Source organism: Austrofundulus limnaeus, unplaced genomic scaffold, assembly GCF_001266775.1.
Source record: "Austrofundulus limnaeus strain Quisiro unplaced genomic scaffold, Austrofundulus_limnaeus-1.0 Scaffold73, whole genome shotgun sequence".
In the NCBI taxonomy this organism is placed as follows: domain Eukaryota; kingdom Metazoa; phylum Chordata; class Actinopteri; order Cyprinodontiformes; family Rivulidae; genus Austrofundulus; species Austrofundulus limnaeus.
In genome coordinates, this window is record NW_013952475.1 from 104,966 (window position 1) to 127,530 (window position 22,565).

General features: G+C 37.2%; 2 protein-coding genes across 2 annotated transcripts in view; both read left to right on the top strand.

Annotated features, from left to right (window-relative positions):
* Window positions 1–7,598: 7,598 nt before the first annotated feature.
* On the top strand, window positions 7,599–16,657 carry alpi.1 (alkaline phosphatase, intestinal, tandem duplicate 1; the record flags this gene model as incomplete). The annotated part of the gene is given in 11 exon segments (XM_014010756.1): window positions 7,599–7,716; window positions 8,281–8,406; window positions 9,464–9,579; window positions 11,246–11,420; window positions 11,990–12,162; window positions 12,954–13,088; window positions 13,183–13,258; window positions 13,616–13,750; window positions 13,892–14,083; window positions 14,300–14,416; window positions 15,462–16,657. Coding segments are annotated over 11 exon segments (1,620 nt in total). The 3' UTR covers window positions 15,743–16,657.
* A 764-nt stretch (window positions 16,658–17,421) lies between these two features.
* alpi.2 (alkaline phosphatase, intestinal, tandem duplicate 2) overlaps window positions 17,422–22,565 on the top strand; it is a 7,045-nt gene continuing 1,901 nt past the window's right edge. The window contains exons 1-8 of the mRNA XM_014010757.1: window positions 17,422–17,536; window positions 18,288–18,404; window positions 19,147–19,262; window positions 20,773–20,947; window positions 21,142–21,314; window positions 21,541–21,666; window positions 21,803–21,872; window positions 21,981–22,115. Of these exons, the coding sequence (XP_013866211.1) occupies window positions 17,425–17,536; window positions 18,288–18,404; window positions 19,147–19,262; window positions 20,773–20,947; window positions 21,142–21,314; window positions 21,541–21,666; window positions 21,803–21,872; window positions 21,981–22,115 (1,024 nt within the window). The 5' untranslated portion in view covers window positions 17,422–17,424. The remainder of the gene's footprint in view (window positions 17,537–18,287; window positions 18,405–19,146; window positions 19,263–20,772; window positions 20,948–21,141; window positions 21,315–21,540; window positions 21,667–21,802; window positions 21,873–21,980; window positions 22,116–22,565) is intronic.

Genomic DNA, 22,565 nt, shown 5'->3' on the forward strand with positions numbered 1-22,565 from the left:
ATATATGTTTATCAAATAAAGTCTAATGTTACAACTAATCGGGGATCCATTTAAAATAGAATTATAAAAAAAAGAAAAAAACAGATTGTTGGATCTCCATGTCCTGTCGAAGGCCTTGCCCTAAGATGGAGAAAACAGGGCTCTTGATTTTTTTTGATTGATGCCTCTGTTGCTGCTTCCCCTCACCCCTTCCAGCTTTTGTTTCTCCTGGCTCCCCCATCCTCGGCCCTCCTTGAATCTATCCGTGCATGTGTGATTCCCTCTGTAATAAAGGCTCTTTCATGTGGAGCAGATCTGGGGTAAAATGTTCAGTGGAGTTGGAAGCGAAGCAAGTTGGGTTCACCACCATTGTGTGTGCCGGCTAAATCTCCTCTCCCATCAGACTAAACCTCAGCCAACTCGAATACAAACGCACCTCCTTGAATATCTACAGATTTTCAGCATAATCCTGCGTCTCCAACTCTTGTTTATTTCCCTGCCTTCTTTTAAACCCTGCATCCCACTTTGACTCCTTTGAAACAATTTAGACGTTTCCTGCAGCCAACTACAAAGCCTGAACCTGTGTTAGCTGCTGACAGCTGTGCGTCCTCAAAAGGATTCAGTGCACTGAAAGGAGATGAGATGGGCAGTGCGTTGAGGGAAATGAGCCCCTTTTCTGATTTGATGGATTTTTTTCTGACGCAAACTGATRAAAAGGTGGTTTCAGCATCCTTTGTGTTTCTGTCAAACTAAATATTTAAGCTACAAACTAGGAATACTGGAAGAAAACGTGAGTATTTTTTAACATTAAATATGTATTACTTCTTTGGACATCTTTGGAATGACAAAATTTGATAGAGTTTAAGAGGCGTACTTTCATTGGGGGGAGCCAAGAAAAAGCGAGAGACAAACAAAGAAGAAAAAAGTCACAAAACAAGAAGAGGAAAGAAGAGAGAGAGCTGTAACAGTGGTGGGAAAAATGCGTAGCCATGAAAGTGATGCTGAGACTTGAAAAGAAGAAAAAACATAATTTTTTCTCTATGTTGGATTTAGATGCACAGGTGAGTCAGAATTTTATATTTCAGGTGTTGCAAGATGAGCAAACAAAGAGAAGTTTACCAAACCAATAGTCATTAACAAAAATATAACAAATGATTGTGATATTTTTAATGTTTTTTTGGAAGCTCTTCGAACAACTATAGTTTTAAAAAGATCATCATCATCATCATCAATAAAAGACAATGTTTGATATCGGTCCATTATTAGAAATGATGAAAATATGATATTGGAAACCAGAACAAGAAGGGGTTTATTGTTGTGTGGGAGGTGTTTGTCCAAGATTTGATTGGTCTATTTAACTTTTGTGGATGTCATGATTGGTCGGATTGATTATTTTGGGTTGTGTTTGTAAAAGCCATACAATTTGGTTGGACGAATGCATGTTGAGCGATGTGTAGCTTGGTTGAAAACGGCCAGAAAACATGTGTTTTTAAATATAAATATTAATTGTACGCTATAAATGTGGAGGGACATGCAACAATTTGTCTCAGTCAGAACAGCCCTAGCCCGCCTGGAAAAAATTAAAAATAAAATCACAATTTTCTTTCACATGAATATGATTTATTAGTCATAAAATGAGACAGGAAGGTGGTAGTCACACCAAATTTGAAGTCAATTAATTATCTTTACATGTTCACAATAATTTTACAATTACCTTATACAGTATTTTAACTTGCCCCACAAGACAAGTCAGCCCAACCAACTCCACCTGCCCAAGAACCTCTGCCATGTAAAACTGATGGCATTTATAAAAGTACAATATATGTAGCACTGAAGTTGGTAGTAATTCACTTGGTCCTGCTCTGACTAGCCATTAGCTCATCTGTTCAGCAAAACTTAAAACCATTTTTTTCAAACTGAGACTGTGTTGTGAGCTATTTACTCACAGCCAATAACCTCTCCACAGAACACCACTTCAAAAAAAAAAATGTTTTCTTTAATGTGGCCACCAAAACCCATGAAAGTGTTTCTGTTGTAAGAAAATGTCAAATGCATTACATTGTTTAATGGAAACTATAAGCATGAAGCTGCAGGCTATGATTAAAAGTGGGTTTACTAAAATTTCTGTTTTTCTTTCTATGTTATGGCTGGCCTGACATTAGACATAACGCAGTCACTAAATATGTTTCTATATATGTTTCATGGTGACCAACATGTTTGCATTCACAACCATTTTAAACTTGTGTCTAAATGAACTTTAAAAAGTAAAAGATTTAAAAAATCCTGAGGGGGGGATTGATATTTTGTGATGGAGTTTCTACACAAAGATCAAAATAAACACTCCAGCATAGCTTGTTTCACACATCATGTGGCTCAAGCAATACACGTTTAATGAAAATCTTCTCCCATTCATTTTTGTGTTCCTCATTTACACATGGCCTGAACATATAGGACAGAGGTAATTAGACAAGTWGAGGCACCTGAGTTTATTGCTGACTGAAAACAGGTGAGATTGGCAGGCTGATTGGGAAAAATGCACAGGAGCTGTGTGAGGATGAGTGAGCGTTTATGCATTATTTTCAGAGGTGGACAGAAACAAATAAAATTTACTTGAGTACTGACTGCACTTATACGGTTTTTGAAAATTTGTACTTTACTTGAGTAGAATTTTTATTGAGAACTGTTTACTTTTACTCCACTGTATTTCTCTAAAGGCTTTAGTTACTTTTTTGGCTGTGTTAGTGCAGTTTGTGTCTTTTTTGTTCTACCAACACACTGTAAAGCAAAGCTCTAACTGCTCCTGGTGCTATCTTTCTAAATGACCTTGGATTGGCAGCTTGATAAAACCAATATTTTCTTTAGACTACAGTAAGTCGATACTATTGCCACAGTAAAATGGGTCTGATGACAACCCTGTTTACATTATGGAGATTTGGACCAAGTCAAGTTGGCTGTACATGAGCTAGACTGAAGGAAARCCCACATTTAGTCTCTTTCTGAAAAATGTATTTTATTTAAAAAGATCAGATTTTGTTCTACAAAACCTTAGATCAGTACTTTTACGTTTAAAGAATTTCTGAGCCTCAAAGCAAGTTCATTATGATCCTTTAGTTTTTGTTCTAAATAAAATTAGTTTTTTTTATGTAGCTTTTTTCTGTGATTTGTCAAATATTTTTAGCAGTTGAAGAGTTGATCACAGTATCAATGGCTCTCTAATTTATAGAATTTYAGTCGAGTCAGCCTCAGATTATTTTGGTTATCAAGCAATTCTGACAAAGCAGTGTTCTGAAGGTAATATTGCAGAAACTGACAGCGTGTGCTCATTGAATTTCAGCYCACTGATTTCTTGAAATGAGCAAATTTCWTTGYGTAACGATGCTGGAATGAAMCAATTTGCCAGTCAACTTTGTCAAYTCTTATTGTYGCGCTAACTTTTTGTTTGACAGAGTTCTGCAGTTTGCAGAACCGAGTCACTGATAGTTCTGTTTTGTTTACCATGGTGAGATACAGCCAGCTCGTTTTAGTTTGTSAGACTCACGTAACTGAGTTTTTTCACAATCTGAGAAGCCACATGGAAAAAAAAACAAACATAACTAACAGCATCAGACAGACAGAGAACTCAGTGATTTATACTTTAATAATCTAAGAGTTAAAGTGCTGTAAAAAGGCAGAAATTTTGTGTCAATTTTAGAATTTTTATAACACGGATCCAAAGACTCAGTTATTTGTCATTTTTTCTGCCATGTTTTAATTTATAACTGAAACCTCCACGTTTAGAAGTATTTAAAGTTTTATCATGTGCAAAAAATGAACTAAAAACAACTGATAATGCTAGCGAGAACAAGTAATGTGTATGTTTTTCAATAAACACACTGGTTTTACAAGGTATTAATTCACGATGCAGTCATTGTTTWAGTTTTTATAAAGATTTAAGCCACACCTGCATCTGTATATACTCCCTTTGTTAAATCATTTGTAGTGAAACCGTGTAAGAYGTTTCCTGTTTAACTTCGACTAAACAGGAATCCTCACWTTCCTCGTCTCACTGCTAAGGCTGAGCATCGCTAACAAACAATAACTGAGCTCTACTTGGTATTTCCARTATAGAAACARTGTTTTAGCACATCCTCTTTTTAAYACTGAAAAATACTATGTGTACAACTTTCACTTCTGGTCATAATAGATTCTGGCAAATCAGAATGATAATAAAACTTGCAGGCTTTAAAAAACTGAATGTTTTAAGTGAAACACCAGCAAATTGTATTTATCATTTCAACCTCATCCATTCAGGCTCATTTTTCTAAAACATCTTTAAGAACTTTGGCTTTGYCCGGCATCACTTTCATTTGTCTATGTCCGTGTACAAATATTCATCCTTGCATTTACCCAGTCTTTTTAGTCTTCCACAATTTCTTACTGTTGAATCATTTGGGTGAAACTAAACATTTTAGGTTTTGAAATGTTAAGAAAGGCTATTTGGTGTTTGAGAAAAATAGAATTATCTTGTTTGTATGGGTTGCTGCAGCAGTTTGTTTCCCCCCACGCCTACATGTTTAGGCTTTATAAATCATTTTATCCAATTTCCATGAATGAATACATAAATATACACCAACTTTAGCTTCATATTTTGATAACACACCTCTACAACAAGCCACTCGCTGGAGTTTCTCTGTACTTTGAACCTATTTCAGTGTTCTTTACCTTTAAATGTTCCTCTGTTTGAGCTGAATGTCAGCAGTAAAACTTTTATGACTGACTGTCAAAATAATCAGAATTCTCAGTCACCAGCCTTCCCTGTAAATATCAGTTACATAATTTATGATCCTTTCTTAAGCTGAGCTAAATATATGTTATGTGGATGTTAGTCTGAGTGTGTTTTTGTAAAAAAAAAAAAAAAGCCAGACTAGATTACATTCATCATCGCAAATGTAGTTTTACTGTTTTACCAGCCTCATGACTTCCTATTTCTTACTTTTTAACTAAACTCATCTACAGCTTTTGCCACCATTATCCTTGGCTCCACTTAATTTTCCTTTGCAATTCAAAAAATGTTTTGTTTTTATGTTTTTTTATTTGAAAGTCAGGAGGARAAAGGATTCCGATCTTTCTCTGAAAGCTGTGTGGCCTGGCCTCACCCACATGTCTAACTTCACTTTGACAACCTGAACCTAAACATTTGCCTGCATGAGCTGTAATCTAAACGCGCAGTCTAGCTAACCACTGTAATTTACACAATCCATAGGTTCAAGGAGCTGTGTGTGTCACATGAAGGGAAGAGGGGAGGAGGCTGTGGCATTTGTAATTCATTTTCAGAGTAAATGAGAGAGCTGTAGTGTGTACTCATACCCTAATAAAACCATTAAAAACAAAGACTTGAGATCTACTATGTTTAAAGCAATAACATGTTTGGTCACATCTAAGAGCTTATTTTGCAATTTTAGCTTTTGACGACATAATGATTTCTTTAAAAAAATAAAACTTTTAAAACCTGGTTTTCTTTTCTAATTGTATAACAGAACTAAAAACAACTATCATCCATCTGAGAGTTTAAACATTTTTTCACCCTTTTCCCCCATCTCATCCCAAATAAAAGTCATTTCAGCATTACTTCTCATAATGGATAAATAAAAAAGATTTTTATTTCCCCCCTTTTATTGATACAATTTGTTTGAGATGCGTGGACATACATTTTCTAGCATGAGTACAGGAAGTGTTTAAACACCCCCCCACCCCCCGTTGACTATCCGCTGTTTGTGATCTCAGCAGTAAACAGAAGTCACCATCTGTTGCACCAAAAATATACACAAGGACTCCAACAGAAGCCAGAATAACCACCGTTAGGAATGTTACAGTTCGTGCAAGTCCCAATTCAATAACATTATCRATTTTAGGTTCACACTTAAGATTATTTTCAAAAATGTCTTTCAACAAAATGAACTGTAGCCACWTTTTGACCAAATATSTTTTTTTTTATTYAACATCAGCATTTTTGTCCTTGYATCAAACTGTAACTGTCTGTTGYCWACAGAATAACTTCGAAATAGATAAAAATGCCATCRCAAAAGGATCAAGTATCTAACCAAGTTTGTCTTATAGACATGACTTACTGGTATACAAYAACAATGAAATTGATTTATTAATTTTTATGAATGACATATGGTTTATCTGATGCAGCCAACACACAATTATGTTGTAAAATTCTTTCATAATGCAAATATCATGGCTCTTTGCGTCTTCATACATTTTGAGTCTAAAACCACTAAAATATAAAATCATAACTTGCAATTGTGATGCTATTTTAAGATTTAAGGTTGTTAAATTCCAAGAATATTTCTTCCTGCTTTCAAACCATATAATCAGCCAACTGATGCACAAAAGACCCCCAAGAACAAGAAGTTTAAATTTGTCATGCAGAAAACTAATTTGACTTTTCATTACATAAACTAGACTTCCTCCCAGGGGGCAAATATGCAACAAATGACCCAACAGATGTGCGCCAAACAAGTTTTCTTGCTTTTTGCGCACTGATGCTGGTATTTCCAGTTCGTGTGGTACAGTTCCACATGACGTGAGGCCTCTTCAGCCAGATTACTGCTATGATTTTATTGCAGTCTTGATTAGGTACATGTGACTGACTGGAAACCCCTGCTGGCAACAAGTTAGTGGTTGGAGAGAGATGTTCCAGAGCTCTGAATCGTAACAAGATTCAGCCACAAAGTAAAAAGGCGTTCTCCGGGAACTTGATTCCCGGGGCCATGTGGAGYAAGGCTGGCCCAACTCACCTCAGTTCGCACATCAACYGCTTTGTTAGTGCAGAAGAGAAAAKACATTTTCATTTTCCCAGGCAGCCTCCACTACCTCACAGAAGAAAAATGCCTGTCCTGCTTCACTTACCGCAGAAAAACCAGCCAAGATGAGTTGGCGAGAGAACATWTTGGGGTCTTTTACAGACAAAAAAAATCTAAGTGGGGGTAAATGGAAATATGAGCATTTCCCTGACATAAAAAAGCATAGCACATCAAGATTAACTGATGGTATTTTCAAGAATAGTTTGGACTATTTTCCACTTTTTGCCCTTGGATTGTTTTTCCAGGGGATGGGAGMACGAACTGAGAAGACACACAGTCCTGATTTGTATCACTTTTGAAGCCAACACAAATTGGTTGGACAATTTTTCTTTTCCTGCTTGAGGGATCATTTCATAATAAGATATTAGGCATTCACCACACCAGAAAACCATTCGGATTTTTACAGTAGAGGAGCCAGAGAAGGTAGGGAGACCAAAATTAATACGCCCTCCTGAAACAATAAAACATGACTGGTGCGTTCTTGGAAATCAAACTGAGCAGAGGGGCTGAGATGCCCCACGACTCCTGTGTGGTCCCAACTTCTCCCTCTGCTTTCTGCCTCTCTCCTGGTCCTTCCTGATTCCCTCACATTCTCTCTCCCCTCTTTTGTGGCTCTAAGCCTGTGGAGCTGGCGTAGGCCCTTCCTTTTTACACACCCCAGCGGGGCTTTATAAAGGCTGGGCCGGAGGTCTCGGCAGCCACACTCACTCACTGCCTGTGCCTCTGCCTTTTTGGTCTCGTTGCTGCAGCTGCTTGTGTCATCCTCTCCAGCCTCCAGGTCGTGTGGATAAAAGGATGCAAATGGCACATTGCAGTGCCACAAGTCTTCCGGTTATCCTCCTGGGCCCCATCCTGATGGCTGTAGGCTTGGCGACTCTGGACAGCCAAGGTGAGAAGACAGCAAAGATGGGATATAATTAGTACTCTGTGGGCAGACTAATGTACACCAGCAGGTAACCTCAACCTGGAAAGTCTGACTGTGTGAACACAGTCTGCTGAAGAGAACTTGAACTGCACCGATGCATGATCACAACTCAGGTTTGTGGATGGCGTGGAAAGTCTCCGCAGATGAGCAAAAGCCTGCGTCAGTATATTTTTGCCTGTGTCAACCTGTTAATGCAAACAGTGGAATTGGGTGTTTGTCTTTCCGTTGTTCCAGTGTTCCTTTCTTGTTTGCTTGAGGACTGTACCTGTTTCTTTTAACTTAGCCACAAAGTAAGGATGAATGGACAGAATTCAGTGTCTTGACAAGTTATGTCATTTTGACAGTGTAATTGCTTGTTTATAAAAAGGTAAAATGTAAGTCTAAGTGGCAGCAAAGGGTTAAAATAGATGTGTGCAAATATTTATGTAGTAGATTTCAATTATTTTATTTTCTTTAATGTTTGGACCTATCCAATATTTCCATGCACTCCCTTCACCCCGTGTCTGTGTGTTTGTTTCATTGGATCAGTGCTACATGAACTCGAGAAAGAACCATCCTACTGGGACACACAAGCAAAGGCAGCACTGGATGCTGCACTGAAACTCCATCCTCAAGAGCACAGAGCCAAGAACATCATCCTTTTTCTTGGCGATGGTAGGTTTTGAAGTCATTCTGATAAAAGTGAGGGGCTGAAGAAACACCTTTTCTCGTAACTGGTACAAACAGCTCAGAATGCAAAGTAGGACAAGTGCATTCAGTGTTTTTGCTATGCTTACATGCTTAGGTATGGGTTTGTGCTGTGTAAACAGTAGAGATRTCGAATGTGTTAGTCTGTTTTGAGCTTAAAATAAATATAAAATTGGATGAAATGAAGTTTTACTTAAAGCAGTTGCATGATTGTCTAATACAACCAAGCATTYGAGTACTGAAAGGGTYCTATTGGAAACAAATTCATCCTCAMCAGAACAAATTTGCTGATCTCACTACATTTATTGGTTTGATTTTATTCCTTCCAAAGATCTGCAATGCACTTTTATTACATGCGCCAAAAAATATATATATTCTTTGTTGAAAGTATTCTTAGCTGACACTTTGATACATTTACTGGCACCATTAACAGCTGGTTATTTGTTAAGTGTGAGAACAACAGCACCATCAAAGTTTTGGCAAAAAACCTCCTGCTTTGCCTGTGCATCTCTCAAAATTAAAGCCATTCAAAAATCAATTGGCAAATTTTGTATCATCTTGCACTGCAGTGCCTGCAGAAACAGCRACAGCCAGAGGGAGACAGTTTACATCTGGAGCAGATAAAAAAGTGCTATTGTGTTATATTTACAGCTAGTGAGGCATTAGGAGAAGGATTAAAGAATTGTTTTCCAGTTAACTACTACGGTATCTGTTTTAAATTAAGCCTACTTAGACACATGTGTGGGTGGTCGAGGTTGAGTTTTCTTTGTGCATCTCTCCTGTCTGCCTTGGCCAAGAGTCTGTCATCAGTTTTATGACTGTGATTTTTTAAAGTTAAATCCATCACAGCTGCTTGTGTCAATTAAAACTTTTGAAGCTGCGGACAAAGTCCAAGAGATAAAATACATTCATTAATTGCTAAATAAATGATTCATTACAATATCTCAGCAGATTTAGATTAAAAGCTAGAGAAAGTAAAAGAAAAACCTGAATGTAATTTTATTTATTTATTTTTTCTTGGTAGGAATGGGTGTGTCCACAGTTTCAGCTGCAAGGATACTGCGAGGTCAAATGGAAGGTGGTTCTGGAGAAGAAGCGATGCTGGCCATGGACACCTTTCCATATGTGGCCCTCTCCAAGGTGATGACACTAGTGTTGTCTCTATTTCAAAGTTAAACAGAGCTGATGAAGCTTGGCAGGAAGTGTCAAATCAGGATGATGAAGCTGACTGACCAGTCAGTTTTAGGCTGTTTTTTTGGGGGGTATAGGAAGGTAGATTGGTGGATGAAAGCATTTGTGAGGACTAAAAACAACTACAAAGGATAAGAGAAATAAAAAATTGCAGCAGTTAGGAAAATGTATAGATAAAGAAAGTTAAACAGAATAAATGGTGCTGTTTTAGTTCTTTTTGAACACTTTAATATTTAATAATGATAGCTTTTCAAAATCACCCCAACCAAAAAAAAAATCTGAGCCCCTTTTCCACATGGATTCCAAAAACATCCAACAGAATGAATGTATCAAATGCTAAACCATTCATTGAAATGCATATAAATCTCTGAACGAGTCTGTGGTATACGGCCGCTTGTCGAATTACCACAGTGCAGCACATGGTGAAAAGAAGAAGTTAGCGGAAAAAAAAGGACAAAGATGCAGTCCAGATGAATTCCCCAACTTAAACATGGGTGGTTTAGGGGTTTTGTATGTGCTCATTTTTCTTTTGCTTTCCACTAACATGCTGCATCTTGTTTCATAATACCCCCTTGCAGCATAAGGTCTTAAACCTCAGAGGAGAAAAAAAGACTTAAAAGATTTGGTTAAACTCCATACTTTACCTAAATTACTGACAATAAACCATAAACAGTGAACATTGATTTAGGGTCTCACGCAGCTTTCTGAGSAATCATAAGCTCTAAATTATTGGTATTTGAGTGATGTCAAAGGTTAAATCTGTTTTTATTATTTGTGGTCTTTTTGTCTTAACCTATCATTATAAAAGAGTTTCTACATTACTAAAAAATTAAATAAAATTTACAAAATAAGTTTTAGTTAGCTGATAGGGATTTTGGCATCAAACCGATAGCAAGTACATACAAGACTAGTATTACATATTCTGATACCAATATTGATGTCRATATCAATACAGATATTTGTCATGTTCATTGAAAATGTGATTATCCCTCTAGTTAGTCAATTATGATGAAACAGGAGAAATATTTTAAATAAAAATGTTTTGTATCAACAAACTAACATGAAATAAAATGATGTAACGGTATAAAAACAACCATAGATTATAAAAAAGGTAATAAAAAATATTACCTTCTGCACACGACTGTTTAAGAAAAACGTCACTAGTTCAAAATAATAAAAAAGCAACAACGTAACAAAAATATAAATATAACAACGTCAATAACACAACAAAAATGTACTTTCATTTCACATGATAGAACAATTTGGAGACTTGCACTGACTTTATTTCTCACTTTATTTGTAAAAAAAATAAGTCAGTAGTACAAAAAAGTGTAAACAAAATAATTAATTTCATCATGCTAGTATTGATCCAATACTATAGTTTTGATAAGCCCACCCGTTAGCTAGGCATTGGAGATATCTCTCTGAGAAGACAGACCATCTTAACAGTGCCTTTACCAATTCTGTAAAATGACACATCAAACACTTTTCAATTGTTACAAATCAATGGGAGYTAATAATGGGAAGGAGTTTGAGACTGAACCCACCTATTCCCACAATGATGTATTATCAGCCATACACTGTAAATGACTGGGTGTTTGTTCTCTTTCTACAGACCTACAGTGTGGAYAAGCAGGTAGCAGACAGTGCCAGCACAGCTACAGCCTATCACTGTGGAGTGAAGGCCAATGCTAAGACGRTAGGACTCAGCGCTAAAGCAGTGGCCTACGAGTGTAACACCACTTTTGGCAATGAGGTCTACTCAGTGCTTCGACGTGCTAAAGCACAAGGTAAAATATGACTGGAGGCGTGCCGTGCAATAATGGAAAGTTCAACCAGTTTAAACTGTATTTTTTTATCTCAGGACACATAATAAACATAAAATGTGTGGACCTGCAGGCCCTGTCACATTATAACGTTTTAAACAAATTGTGCTGAGTTATGAAAATATTCTTATGGCTATTTTACTCATGTGGGCTATATATTCAATCTAATACTAACTATGTTAATGCTAACTCTTGTTAGCATGAATACGTATATATAGGTCCAAAAGAGGGTTCCTGTAGATTTATTTATTTTTTTTATTTCATTTATAACTTAGACCTTTTTAGTGTTGGACAAACTTTTCACAAGTTGACCTAAGTTGTCTAAAATGTTATAGTGTGACAGGGCCTCTGATAAGGATGCTGCTTGCAGTCACAGATAGTGCTCTATGTTAAAAAAGCATAGATTTCATTATGTGATCTTGCATGTGGTGATAGTCATTGCATTGGACAAAGCATCAAGGCATGTACTATATCTATAGACTATATGACAAAAAGCTGGGACTCTGATGTGACCGTGTTTCTGGGTTGTCCAGGTAAATCAGTGGGCATAGTGACCACAACCCGGGTCCAGCATGCCTCTCCAGCGGCTGCTTACGCCCACTCTGTCAGCCGCAGCTGGTACAGCGACGCAGATCTTCCCTCCGGWGCCCACAGACAAGGATGTGTTGATATCGCCACGCAACTGGTCACCAACTTTGATATTGATGTACGATTGAACAATTATTTGGGGCACTTTTTTTTTAGCAACAAATACTTTTTCAAATTAATAATTAATTACAGTGACATTTGCATTAAAATAATCCATGCACRTGTTTGCAACAGAGCTTATCTCCTGCAGTTCTGTTTTTATTACTTTTTTTTGCTGATAGAGAGTTGCAATATACTGTATTCTTGCAGTTGGTTACTCAGTAGTGATTGTTCACTAGAATATGACTCACAATTCTAAAGTAACTTCACTGTTCAAGGACAATTATATAACAAGACAACTTTAGAAAACAAATTAAAACTACGTCAAGCATAAACTTTTTTCAAATTTGTATTATAAAACATTTTAGACCAATATTTCAAATTTTATGAAATACTCTAAGTATTATTGCTTGTGCATATGTAGTCACGTCTCAGTATTTGTAAATAATTCACCTTTTGGGAATGTGTGTTGTTGCCTTTAGAAAAAAAAAACATCAGCTAAAACCAAGCTGATAGTATTTTCAATATAATGTTTAACGCATTACAATAAAAAATACATTTTATGAAATACATAWAACATTCATGAGATWGGCTATTCAATTATTTATATGAAAATATCGGACCTGTAATCAAATTAATCACAGATTTTTGAGCACATTGAACAAAAAGAAATTTGCCTTAAACCTAAACATAAACCATAACTCGTGATGAAAAAACAACTTAACTTGTTTCTTTATAGTCACACATCATGATACACATTTATCTTCTTGTCAGAAATGATATGTTGAATGATTGTATGATGTCTTTAAGGTGATTCTGGGAGGAGGAAGGATGTACATGACACCCAAAGGCTCTCCAGACCCAGAGTATCCAACCTCCACAACTCGCAAGGGGAGCCGCAAAGACAAGAAAAACCTCATTGATATGTGGTTGAAGGCCAAACCAGTAGGGCTACTTAACTTTATCCTGAATTATTGCCTAATTCAATTTAAGACYACTTTTACAGATACATTTATGGGATGTTTTGTTTGTGTTTCAGAACAAAAAGTCACATTATGTTTGGCACAGAAAGGATTTTGATGAGATAAATGTTAAAACTACTGACCGTCTTATGGGTGGGTATAAAGTTGTGTCAACAAAGAGAAAAATTATCTGTAGTACAAGATCAAAGAGTCTTTATGATACTATATATTTACTGTTAACTGTATTATTAACCTCTAGAGCAGCGATAGTGCATTATTTACGGTAATGATGCATATAATCACAGCAGTCTTTATCACTCTGCTATCATCTTGTCCACTTATATCTGTAATATTTATGTTGTTCCTGAACTGTAATTCTAATCTTTCAAGGACTTTTTTGATTTTAAATTGCTATAAGCTCTTATGCTTCAACTAATTTGTTTCTAGGTAGCTGTCTCAGATTTATTATTATTGTTATTTATTTTTCTTTTTTACTTTCTGTGGTTCCAGGTCTTTTTGAGCCAAAGGACATGAGGTTTGAGGTTTTTCGGAATGTCACACGTGATCCATCCATTGTGGAGATGACAGAAAAGGCCATCCAGATCCTCAGGAAGAATCCAAAAGGATACTTTCTGTTTGTAGAAGATGAGTACCGACAAGTATTTTTGCAGTACAGCTAAAGAAAACCATTCCCATTTGCTAATTGTGCAATTAGTCTTGAATAAAAAACGCACATCTCAAATGTGTTGGGCTTTATGGAAATGTCTTTCCTKTATGCTGTAGTACGAGGGAGAATTGATCATGGCCACCATGATGGCATTGCAAAACTGGCCCTGACAGAAGCTGTGATGTTCGATCATGCCATTCAGCTAGCTGCACGGCTAACCAGAGAATCGGACACACTGACAGTGGTGACTGCGGACCACTCTCATGTCTTTACCTTTGGTGGTAACACGCCTCGAGGGAATCCCATCTTTGGTAAACACAAACACGTGGATGCTGTTGAGATTAAAAGTGGCAAAAGATCAGACTCACAAAATGTACTTGGGTTAAAGCCAAATAAGAAAACGTTTCTTGCCTGTTACGCACCTTAAGATTTGTGATAAAGTATCTGAGAATCAGCATATTTTGCCTCTATGAGAGAATCCTGCTAAACATGGCTAATATTACCGACTTTCCCTTATCGTGATTCAGGTCTGGCGCCAAAGAAAGCCGATGACGAAATGCCTTTCACCAGCATCCTCTACGCCAACGGCCCTGGTTATGTGCACATAAACGGAACCAGAGGGAACATCACAATGGTGGATTACTGTGAGTACAAAGTAATGTTTTTCAGATGCATGAGCTTCTCTGAGTCGATGTGTATACAGACAGATTTAACTGATGTGGTTATGCCTGACTCATGCCTTTGTTAGGCTGTGACAGCAAAGATGAAACGTGTTGTTTATGGCAGACACGGTCCAGCCATTTGTTTAGTTCTCTCCACAGAACTCACTGGGTTCATGGAACTGCTTTTAGGAGGCATCTTTTTTTGTGAAACACTGAATTCCCCTCTCTTATTCTGCATTATTCACCTCCCAGTACTAATGCAACATCATTGCATGGGTATTTCAAGCTTTTAAAACTATGAATTACCTATTTTTTTTTTCAAACAAAATTTTGTCTTTTTTTTTTTTAATGGACTGGCATTAAGTTTTGGACCTGGAAGTTATATTTCATAAATACACTCAACCCATCTGGCACCTCAAGGGATTAGTTTTGTTAAATGCATCCATCTGTAGAGGCACGAAGCACTGCGAAAGTCGGCGTCTGCACYCTGATGAATGATATAAGACAACTGCAACGTTTTAAAAAAAGTACAAGCATTAGAGAGTAAAGCTTTCCAAGACACGTTCACAACCAGTTTCTAACGTTGTGGAAAAAAGATTCTTTATCTAGAGCAGTATTTTCATCACAATAATTTCAACACTTAATTTCACTTGCTGTGTTTGTTTTTCCTAAAAAGAAAGTTGAGCATTATTTCTGTAATATTCATCAAAAGAACTTGGTAGCAATTACATTTAATTAGGTCAATTACAGATGTGTAATACAGTAACTCGTGAGCCAAACTACCAAAAAGAAAAAGAGAAAAAAATAACATATGAAGGAAATGTAATCAYGTTATCTGTGTCACATCTGGAAGAGTAATGGCACAAAAAGCCAAAGTAGCACAGAAAGGGCACAAGGTTGCGTCGTAGTACAGTACAGTTGATTTCTATWATCAAATATCTCATTAACTAGTCTGCTGAGTTGAATAAAACTAATAGGCTAATACTTTGTTCATTAAGCTTCACTTGACACTAACTGTCATTTGTAGATGATGAGGAGTACATGCAGCAGGCTGCCGTGCCGTTGGAYGCTGAGACGCATGGAGGAGAGGATGTGACCATCTACGCCAAAGGCCCCATGGCTCACCTGTTTCATGGGGTGAAGGAGCAGAACTACGTCGCACACGTCATGGCCTACGCTGCCTGTTTGGAGCCATACAGAAACTGCCCTCCTCACCCACACCCGCACAGCCGCTCATCAACTGGCCGTGTGAACACACATCTAAGCCTTCTAATAGGCATGCTTGGACACCTATTGTTATTTAGATGACACCCACCCCCCCGACCCACCTGCAGACATTTACTGTTACTTTATATGAATGGAATAGCACAGGCTATGAACTAAACCCTCAGAATATGTGTACACACACTGTTTGAGAACATGCTGGCGAACCAAAAAGCAGGGATAAACACTGACAGTGCTGTACTTGTTACCAGAAATTGGCTTGTGTCACGTGGTATTTATCCACACACAGTTTTATGCAAACACACATTTAATATGCAAGCTTAAACAYGTTTTAAAAAGGCAAGCACTTGATAGTTAATACACATGCAACAGACAGTTGTGAGAAGTTCTTAAAAAAGAGCTTTAATGAGACAACAAACYTGCACTAACTTGCCACTTCCCCATTTCGGTGAGCTTTTTTGTTGTTCTTTTTTCCCATGTTATATTGAGTCTCAGTTAGCACAGCCAACTTAGTGATGTCACGCATACATAAAGTTACAGTTTACCATGTCCACACTTTAAACTRAACTTTGGCCTAAAATAACTTGAAGTAAACAAGCAGGCTGGGGTAAAGTCGCTGTTCAGTGTTTGGACTCCGTGGCAGGACAGTGGTGCTTGACTGTGACTGTCCGAATGGAAAAGATGAGTCAKTTAAACCTGAACTACGAACTGTTGTCTCTGTTACATTATTAAATGACCTCCTTTCACAATCACATACAAGCTCTTTCTCTCTTCGCAAACAAACAAAAAAAACATAGTTTGTTTTGTTTTTATGAAAAATACTGTACGTTTTTGACATTGCTGTTTTTCCGATCTCAAATGTCATATTCATCTGATGTACTGTWTGTGGTCTGTTCAAATTGTAAAGGGAAACATTTTGTAAGTTAATTGTAAGTAATTTGAATGTATTTTTATACTATTTGTTCCATATGTATAGGTATAAACATTTAGCTTTTTGCATTGAGTCCCTTCTTTTCATGCAATAGTTTCCTTAAGGTAACATTTGATAGGATGTTCGCTTTTCTTTAGAACAGGATTAATGGGTGTGATTTTAAAAACCTTTTCTATACAGAATTTGTTGACTTCTGTTAGTGTTTTATCATGTGTAATAATTAAAAAAATGTTAATCAGTAATGTCACAATCCAGAACGCTCAAATCACTTTATGAATCATTAGCCTACCAAGCTACAGTGTTTTATGTTAACTGTAACAACATATTGATTAATATTAGTTAGAATTCACCAGTGTTCTTAAAGATTACCTAACAAAATTGCATGAAGATAAAAAACAGATTATAGTTTTATTGGTTCATACTTAGGTTTAATGATTGCCATGTTTGATCCCACATGCTCCTGTCATCTATCTGTGTCAGAAAAATGAAGCGTATRTAAACTTATAATTGTCCTAAAATATATTATTTTATGAAAATAAAATGCAGGTAGTAAGAAATACAGGAATATACATTGTACATATAAATTGARACAAAGAGTATGAGAGTTATATCTGCCAGTTTGTCCTTTATCAAGTTCTGATTAATTATGAAAGCTTTGYCAATCAATTACATTTTATTAGCACATCAAAAACTTCTGGTCTAAATTTATTGGAAAATCAGTAAAAGGTTTTTCACTTCTCCTTTTTGGGTGTGTGTTTCTTTATGAATATTATGGCCCTAACAATTATGCACCCTTTGCCCCATGCAGCTATAAATGGGACTTAAGTAAGAGGACATGCACAGTTTAGCAAATTCATATGTAAGCAGCACAATGGCAAAAGAACATAAGCTCATTTTTACTGGATTCTTCATTTTCATCTCGGCACAGTGGACTTCATGCGCATCACGTAAGAGTATTCTTCGTACTGCTGCTGTTAAATATTTTTCCATCCATTTTCTTTGCCTGCTTTTCTTACGTAGTTTGCAGAGAGCTGGTGCCTGTCTCCAACAGTCTCTGTGCGAGACGAAGGGTCGCAAGTCTGCCACAGGGTCACAAATGACAAACGAAGCTACTTGCATTCTCACRAACACCTAAGGATGATTTAGGGTTACCAGTTAACCTAACATAATTGGAAATTGGAGTACTCAAAGAAAACCCGTGTGTACATGAGGAGAACATGCCAATGCCATACAGGAAGGTCAGGACTTGAACCTGTGACTCCCACTGTGAGGTGAAAGCGCTAATCGCTATATTGCCGTGCCTCTCCATACACCCATTGGCTATCAGTTTAAAATCAAATGTTGCTTCAAAGCGACCCTAAAGACAGTCACAGAGCTATTTGACCGAAGCAAAAAACGTTTTTTTTAAACATTAGTATAATAAATGTAAAATATTGCTAAAGGAAATTAGAAATCTAAATTCTGTAATGCACATACAARCATTTATCGACAATGTTGGTAAAAAAAATTCTACTTCTAATTAGTTTCTTTTCACTGTTGCTTTTCAATACTCATTTCTTTCTTCTGATAATTTATTTGCTACTGCCCATTTGTTTGTATAATAAACWAGTCTTTCTTTACCCTCATATAGATGTTTAACTAATGCTGCAYAAGTCTTTTCTTTTTGTTACCATCTTCTTACATTTGTCTTGCTCATAGCGGATGAGCGCTATGCTAGTCACTGGAACAACAAAGGGAAACAGGCTCTTCACACTGCTATGAATATTCAGCCAAATCTGCGCCAGGCCACAAACCTCATCCTTTTCCTGGGCGACGGTGAGTCTTTTCTGTATTACAKTCATTTCTTTCACCTGTCGAGCACTTACCCAGTTTCTTTTATTCAAAGATAATTAAAATCTCAAATGTGTAAGAATTCAGCAATCTAAACCCAAAARCTTAGGATTCTCTGCAGTGTGAAGCACAAAAAATAAATGAATAATCAAACATCAATGTGGATAATAGATTAATAGGAAAAGAGCCACTTTTATGTTAAACATTCTGAGACACTAACAAAATGGGATTTATACTGATTAAAAAAGATTAATCTTAATTTTGGATTCACTTGTCACTTTTCACTTTTTTAGCACTCAAATGTATCATTATTTGAGCAGTGACTTGTGCTTATTACAAATTTATGGGTAATTTATGAGAAAATTATGGAGGTGTCCACTCCCTCAGAACATGCTGAATRCAGCATGTTTTAGATTTTATCAGTGTTTGGGATTGATCAGTAACATTTCAACACTCTGTAATCGGTGCGTTGATGATGTTTATGACAACAAATCAAAGTTCTTGTAAATGACCTGATGATACGAGGGACTACGTGTTTGTCCATAAAAGTGACCAGGWTTCAGTAATTTATAATTTGTTCCGTTTATGCAGTTTTATACACAAAATATATATTACTAAAAACAGCCAATTTAAAGTAATTGTTGAACAAATACTAATGAACTTTAATGAAAATCATGAGATTCAGCTCAATGACTGAGTTGTGACTTTTCATTGCATCTTATTTCAGGTATGGGTATACCAACAGTGACTGCTACCAGGATCCTTAAAGGCCAGCTGGGAAAACAGTCAGGAGAGGAGAGCAGTTTAGTCATGGATACCTTCCCTCACCTGGCACTATCAAAGGTCAGCACAATCTCACTGATGTTTTGTATTGTCATGTTAGAAGGGGGAAAAACATTGATAATACTAAGCTGCCTTATTTTTGTGATAATTCTTTATAGTTTTTGTACACAATTCAACTCTTTTAGCCAAAAATTGCTTCACTGACAAAATCACAAGAAACCTGAAGGGAAACTCAATTTATTTTGTTTTTCCTCAAAATAAAGTAGCAWGTTCCTTTAAAAGGTTATTTTTTTCCTAACAGCTTGAAGTTTCAGTTGTCACACAGTATGTAATAAGTCATGTTAATGTCTTTAAGGTTACCTAAATTCATGGACACACAACCATTGTTGACCAATTCAGAAACATTCTGCTATTTGCAGTTCAGAAAGAAATGTCTTGAAAACCAAAGCAATAATTGTAATATGATACAAAAAAGGTATCTAGGGAGCAATCACTAAACTTAAAAAGCAACTTAGCATGAAACAATACAGTGATAAAAAAAAGGACATCGTTTTTTAGTTAAACTATACCACACACTTTAACTAAAGAATCAAGAGGCAACAATCTGACACGTTAAAGAATAAAGATTTATGGTATCATTATAAGTCTTCATAAATTCCTATCTTAAAAGTGTACCTGTGYACCTGTGTAGTGGAGGAGTTTAAGTRTCTCGGGGTCTTGTTCATGAATGAGGGAAGAATGGAGCGGGAGATCGACAGGYRGATTGGTGCTGCGTCTGCAGTGATGAGGGTGCTGTAYCGGTCTGTCGTGGTGAAGCGGGAGCTGAGCCAGAAGGCAAAGCTCTCGGTTTACCCGTCAGTCTACATTCCTACCCTCATCTATGGTCACAAACTTTGGGTAGTGACCGAAAGAAAGAGATCGCAGACACAAGTGGCTGAAATGAGTTTCCTCTGCAGGGTGTCTGGGCTCTCCMTTAGARASAGGGTGAGAAGCTCAGTCATCTGGTAGGGACTCAGAGTAGAGCCGCTGCTCCTCCACATCGAGAGGAGCCAGTTGAGGTGGCTCATCTGGTTAGGATGCCTCCTGGACTCCTCCCTGGTGAGGTGTTCTGGGCTTGTCCCACTGGAAGGAGACCCAGAGGAAGACCCAGGACACGCTGGAGGGACTATGTTTCTCGGCTGGCCTGGGAACACCTTGGGATTGCACCGGACGAGCTGGCCCAAGTGGCTGAGGAGAGGGAAGTCTGGGTCTCTCTGCTTAGGCTTCTGCCCCTGCGACCCGACCCCGGATAAGTGGCAGAAAATGGACGGACAGACGGACGAAGTGTACCTCCATTACAAATGGGTTAATAAACTCAAATTTCCAAAGCTTATAGGAGTCGATTTTACCATTTTCGAAATGTCCAAGTTTTCTGAATGTGTCTGAGTCCATGACATAATAAATAAATAAATAAATAAATAAATAAATAAATAAATAAATAAATAAATAAATAAATAAATAAATAAATAAATAAATAAAACGATTGAGATAAATTCAAACGCAGCTGTTTGTCCTTGTTTGGTCCCTGCAGACGTACAACGTGGACCAGCAGATGCCAGACAGCGCTGGCACAGCAACAGCCTACTTATGTGGTGTAAAAGCCAACTATGGCACCGTGGGAGTCTCTGCTGCCACTCCAAGGAGTGATTGTAAAGCTGCTCATGGCAACGAGGTCACATCTGTTCTGCACCGTGCCAAGAAAGCAGGTAGGGCCCCCCATCGACAACGTTTTGTTAACATACCTGAACCCCACTGTTCTGTGATTGCTCATCAGTACTCCCTCTGCATGGGGGGAAAAATAATGACAACACAGATGGCTTGAACTGCATTCGTTTTACTATAAGGGCACTTTGCAATTTTAAAAAGGTGTCCATTTTGATTAAAATCCCATTTGTTTCAGGTAAATCTGTTGGAATTGTCACAACTACAAGAGTGCAGCATGCTTCACCTTCAGCCAGCTATGCACACTCTGCTAACAGAGACTGGTACGCTGACTCTGACCTCACCTCTGAAGCCGTCCAAAACGGCTGCCGTGACATYGCCTATCAGCTGGTTCACAACACAGAGATAGATGTAAGTCACATTYAAMATGTGAAAAGCTTCTTGTTCTTGAGTGAGAAGAACTTCTGAGTGTTTATGAAACCAACCAACCAGGTTTCTACAACCTCGACTTTATTTTTACTTCCTTATTCTAATTATGATCTTTGGAGGAGAGGTTTTCATATAAACAGTGTAAATGCAAAGGCACAGTGTACATAAGAGATGAAAAAAAAAMCTTTTACAATCTCTTTCAACACAGGTCATTCTTGGTGGAGGTCGTAGGTACATGTTTCCCGAAACTGAGAAAGACCCAGAATATCCATCTGAGACTGGATCCCGAAAGGACGGACAAAATCTTGTTAAAGAGTGGGAAAAAAACAAAACGGTGAATTTGCATGCATTTACTTGTTTAGAGTTTGGTATTAGTGTTAATGTATCTTCTGTGCCACTTAGCTGCACTGTAAATTGTACATGAGTATAATTTCTAACCTTTGTGTTTTGTTGCTGTTTGTGGAACACAGAGAGCTAAATATGTTTGGAACAAAGCTGATTTTGACGCCRTCGATCCTAAACAGACAGATTTCTTGCTGGGTAAGAAGTGGTTTTGTTATTTTTTTACACACAGAAAACATGTAGAAATTATGTAATAATGCTCAGGCCTATACGTTTTAATTTTTTTGATTTATGTTTTGTATTTAGGTCTGTTTGAGCCCAAGGACTGCCGTTATGAGCTGGACCGTGATGCAGCCATGGACCCTTCGCTTACAGAAATGACAGAAAAGGCTATTAGGATTCTCAGCAAGAATCCTAAGGGGTTTTTCTTATTTGTGGAAGATAAGTTTATCTCTATACAATTTTTATTTTATTTTATTGGGTTTTGTATTGTTTTTAAAAGATTTTGTGAAAATATAAAAGGCAACTGGTGTTAAATGAGCTACTCCTTGGTCATGCCAGTTTTGTACTTCGACTGTTTTAAACTTAGGGTCTGCAACCTGCAGCTCTGGAGCCACATGCAACTCTTTGATCCCTCTGTGGCTCTATGAAGCTTTGATCAAAACTRACATGAGATTAATGTTAATTTCTCCGCAACAGATAAGGCCAGCTTTAGTAGTTTTTCTGTCAATTTGTTTGCAAATATTTGTTTGAAACTACAAATGCAAGATGTAAAACATGCTGATTAAGTCATGCTAGCTCGTTGGCCACTTCAGTAATCCAACTTCTAGTCTTAAAGGATGATTTGTCTCTCCAATACATTAAGATTTACTTGGATAATGTAAGATAGGT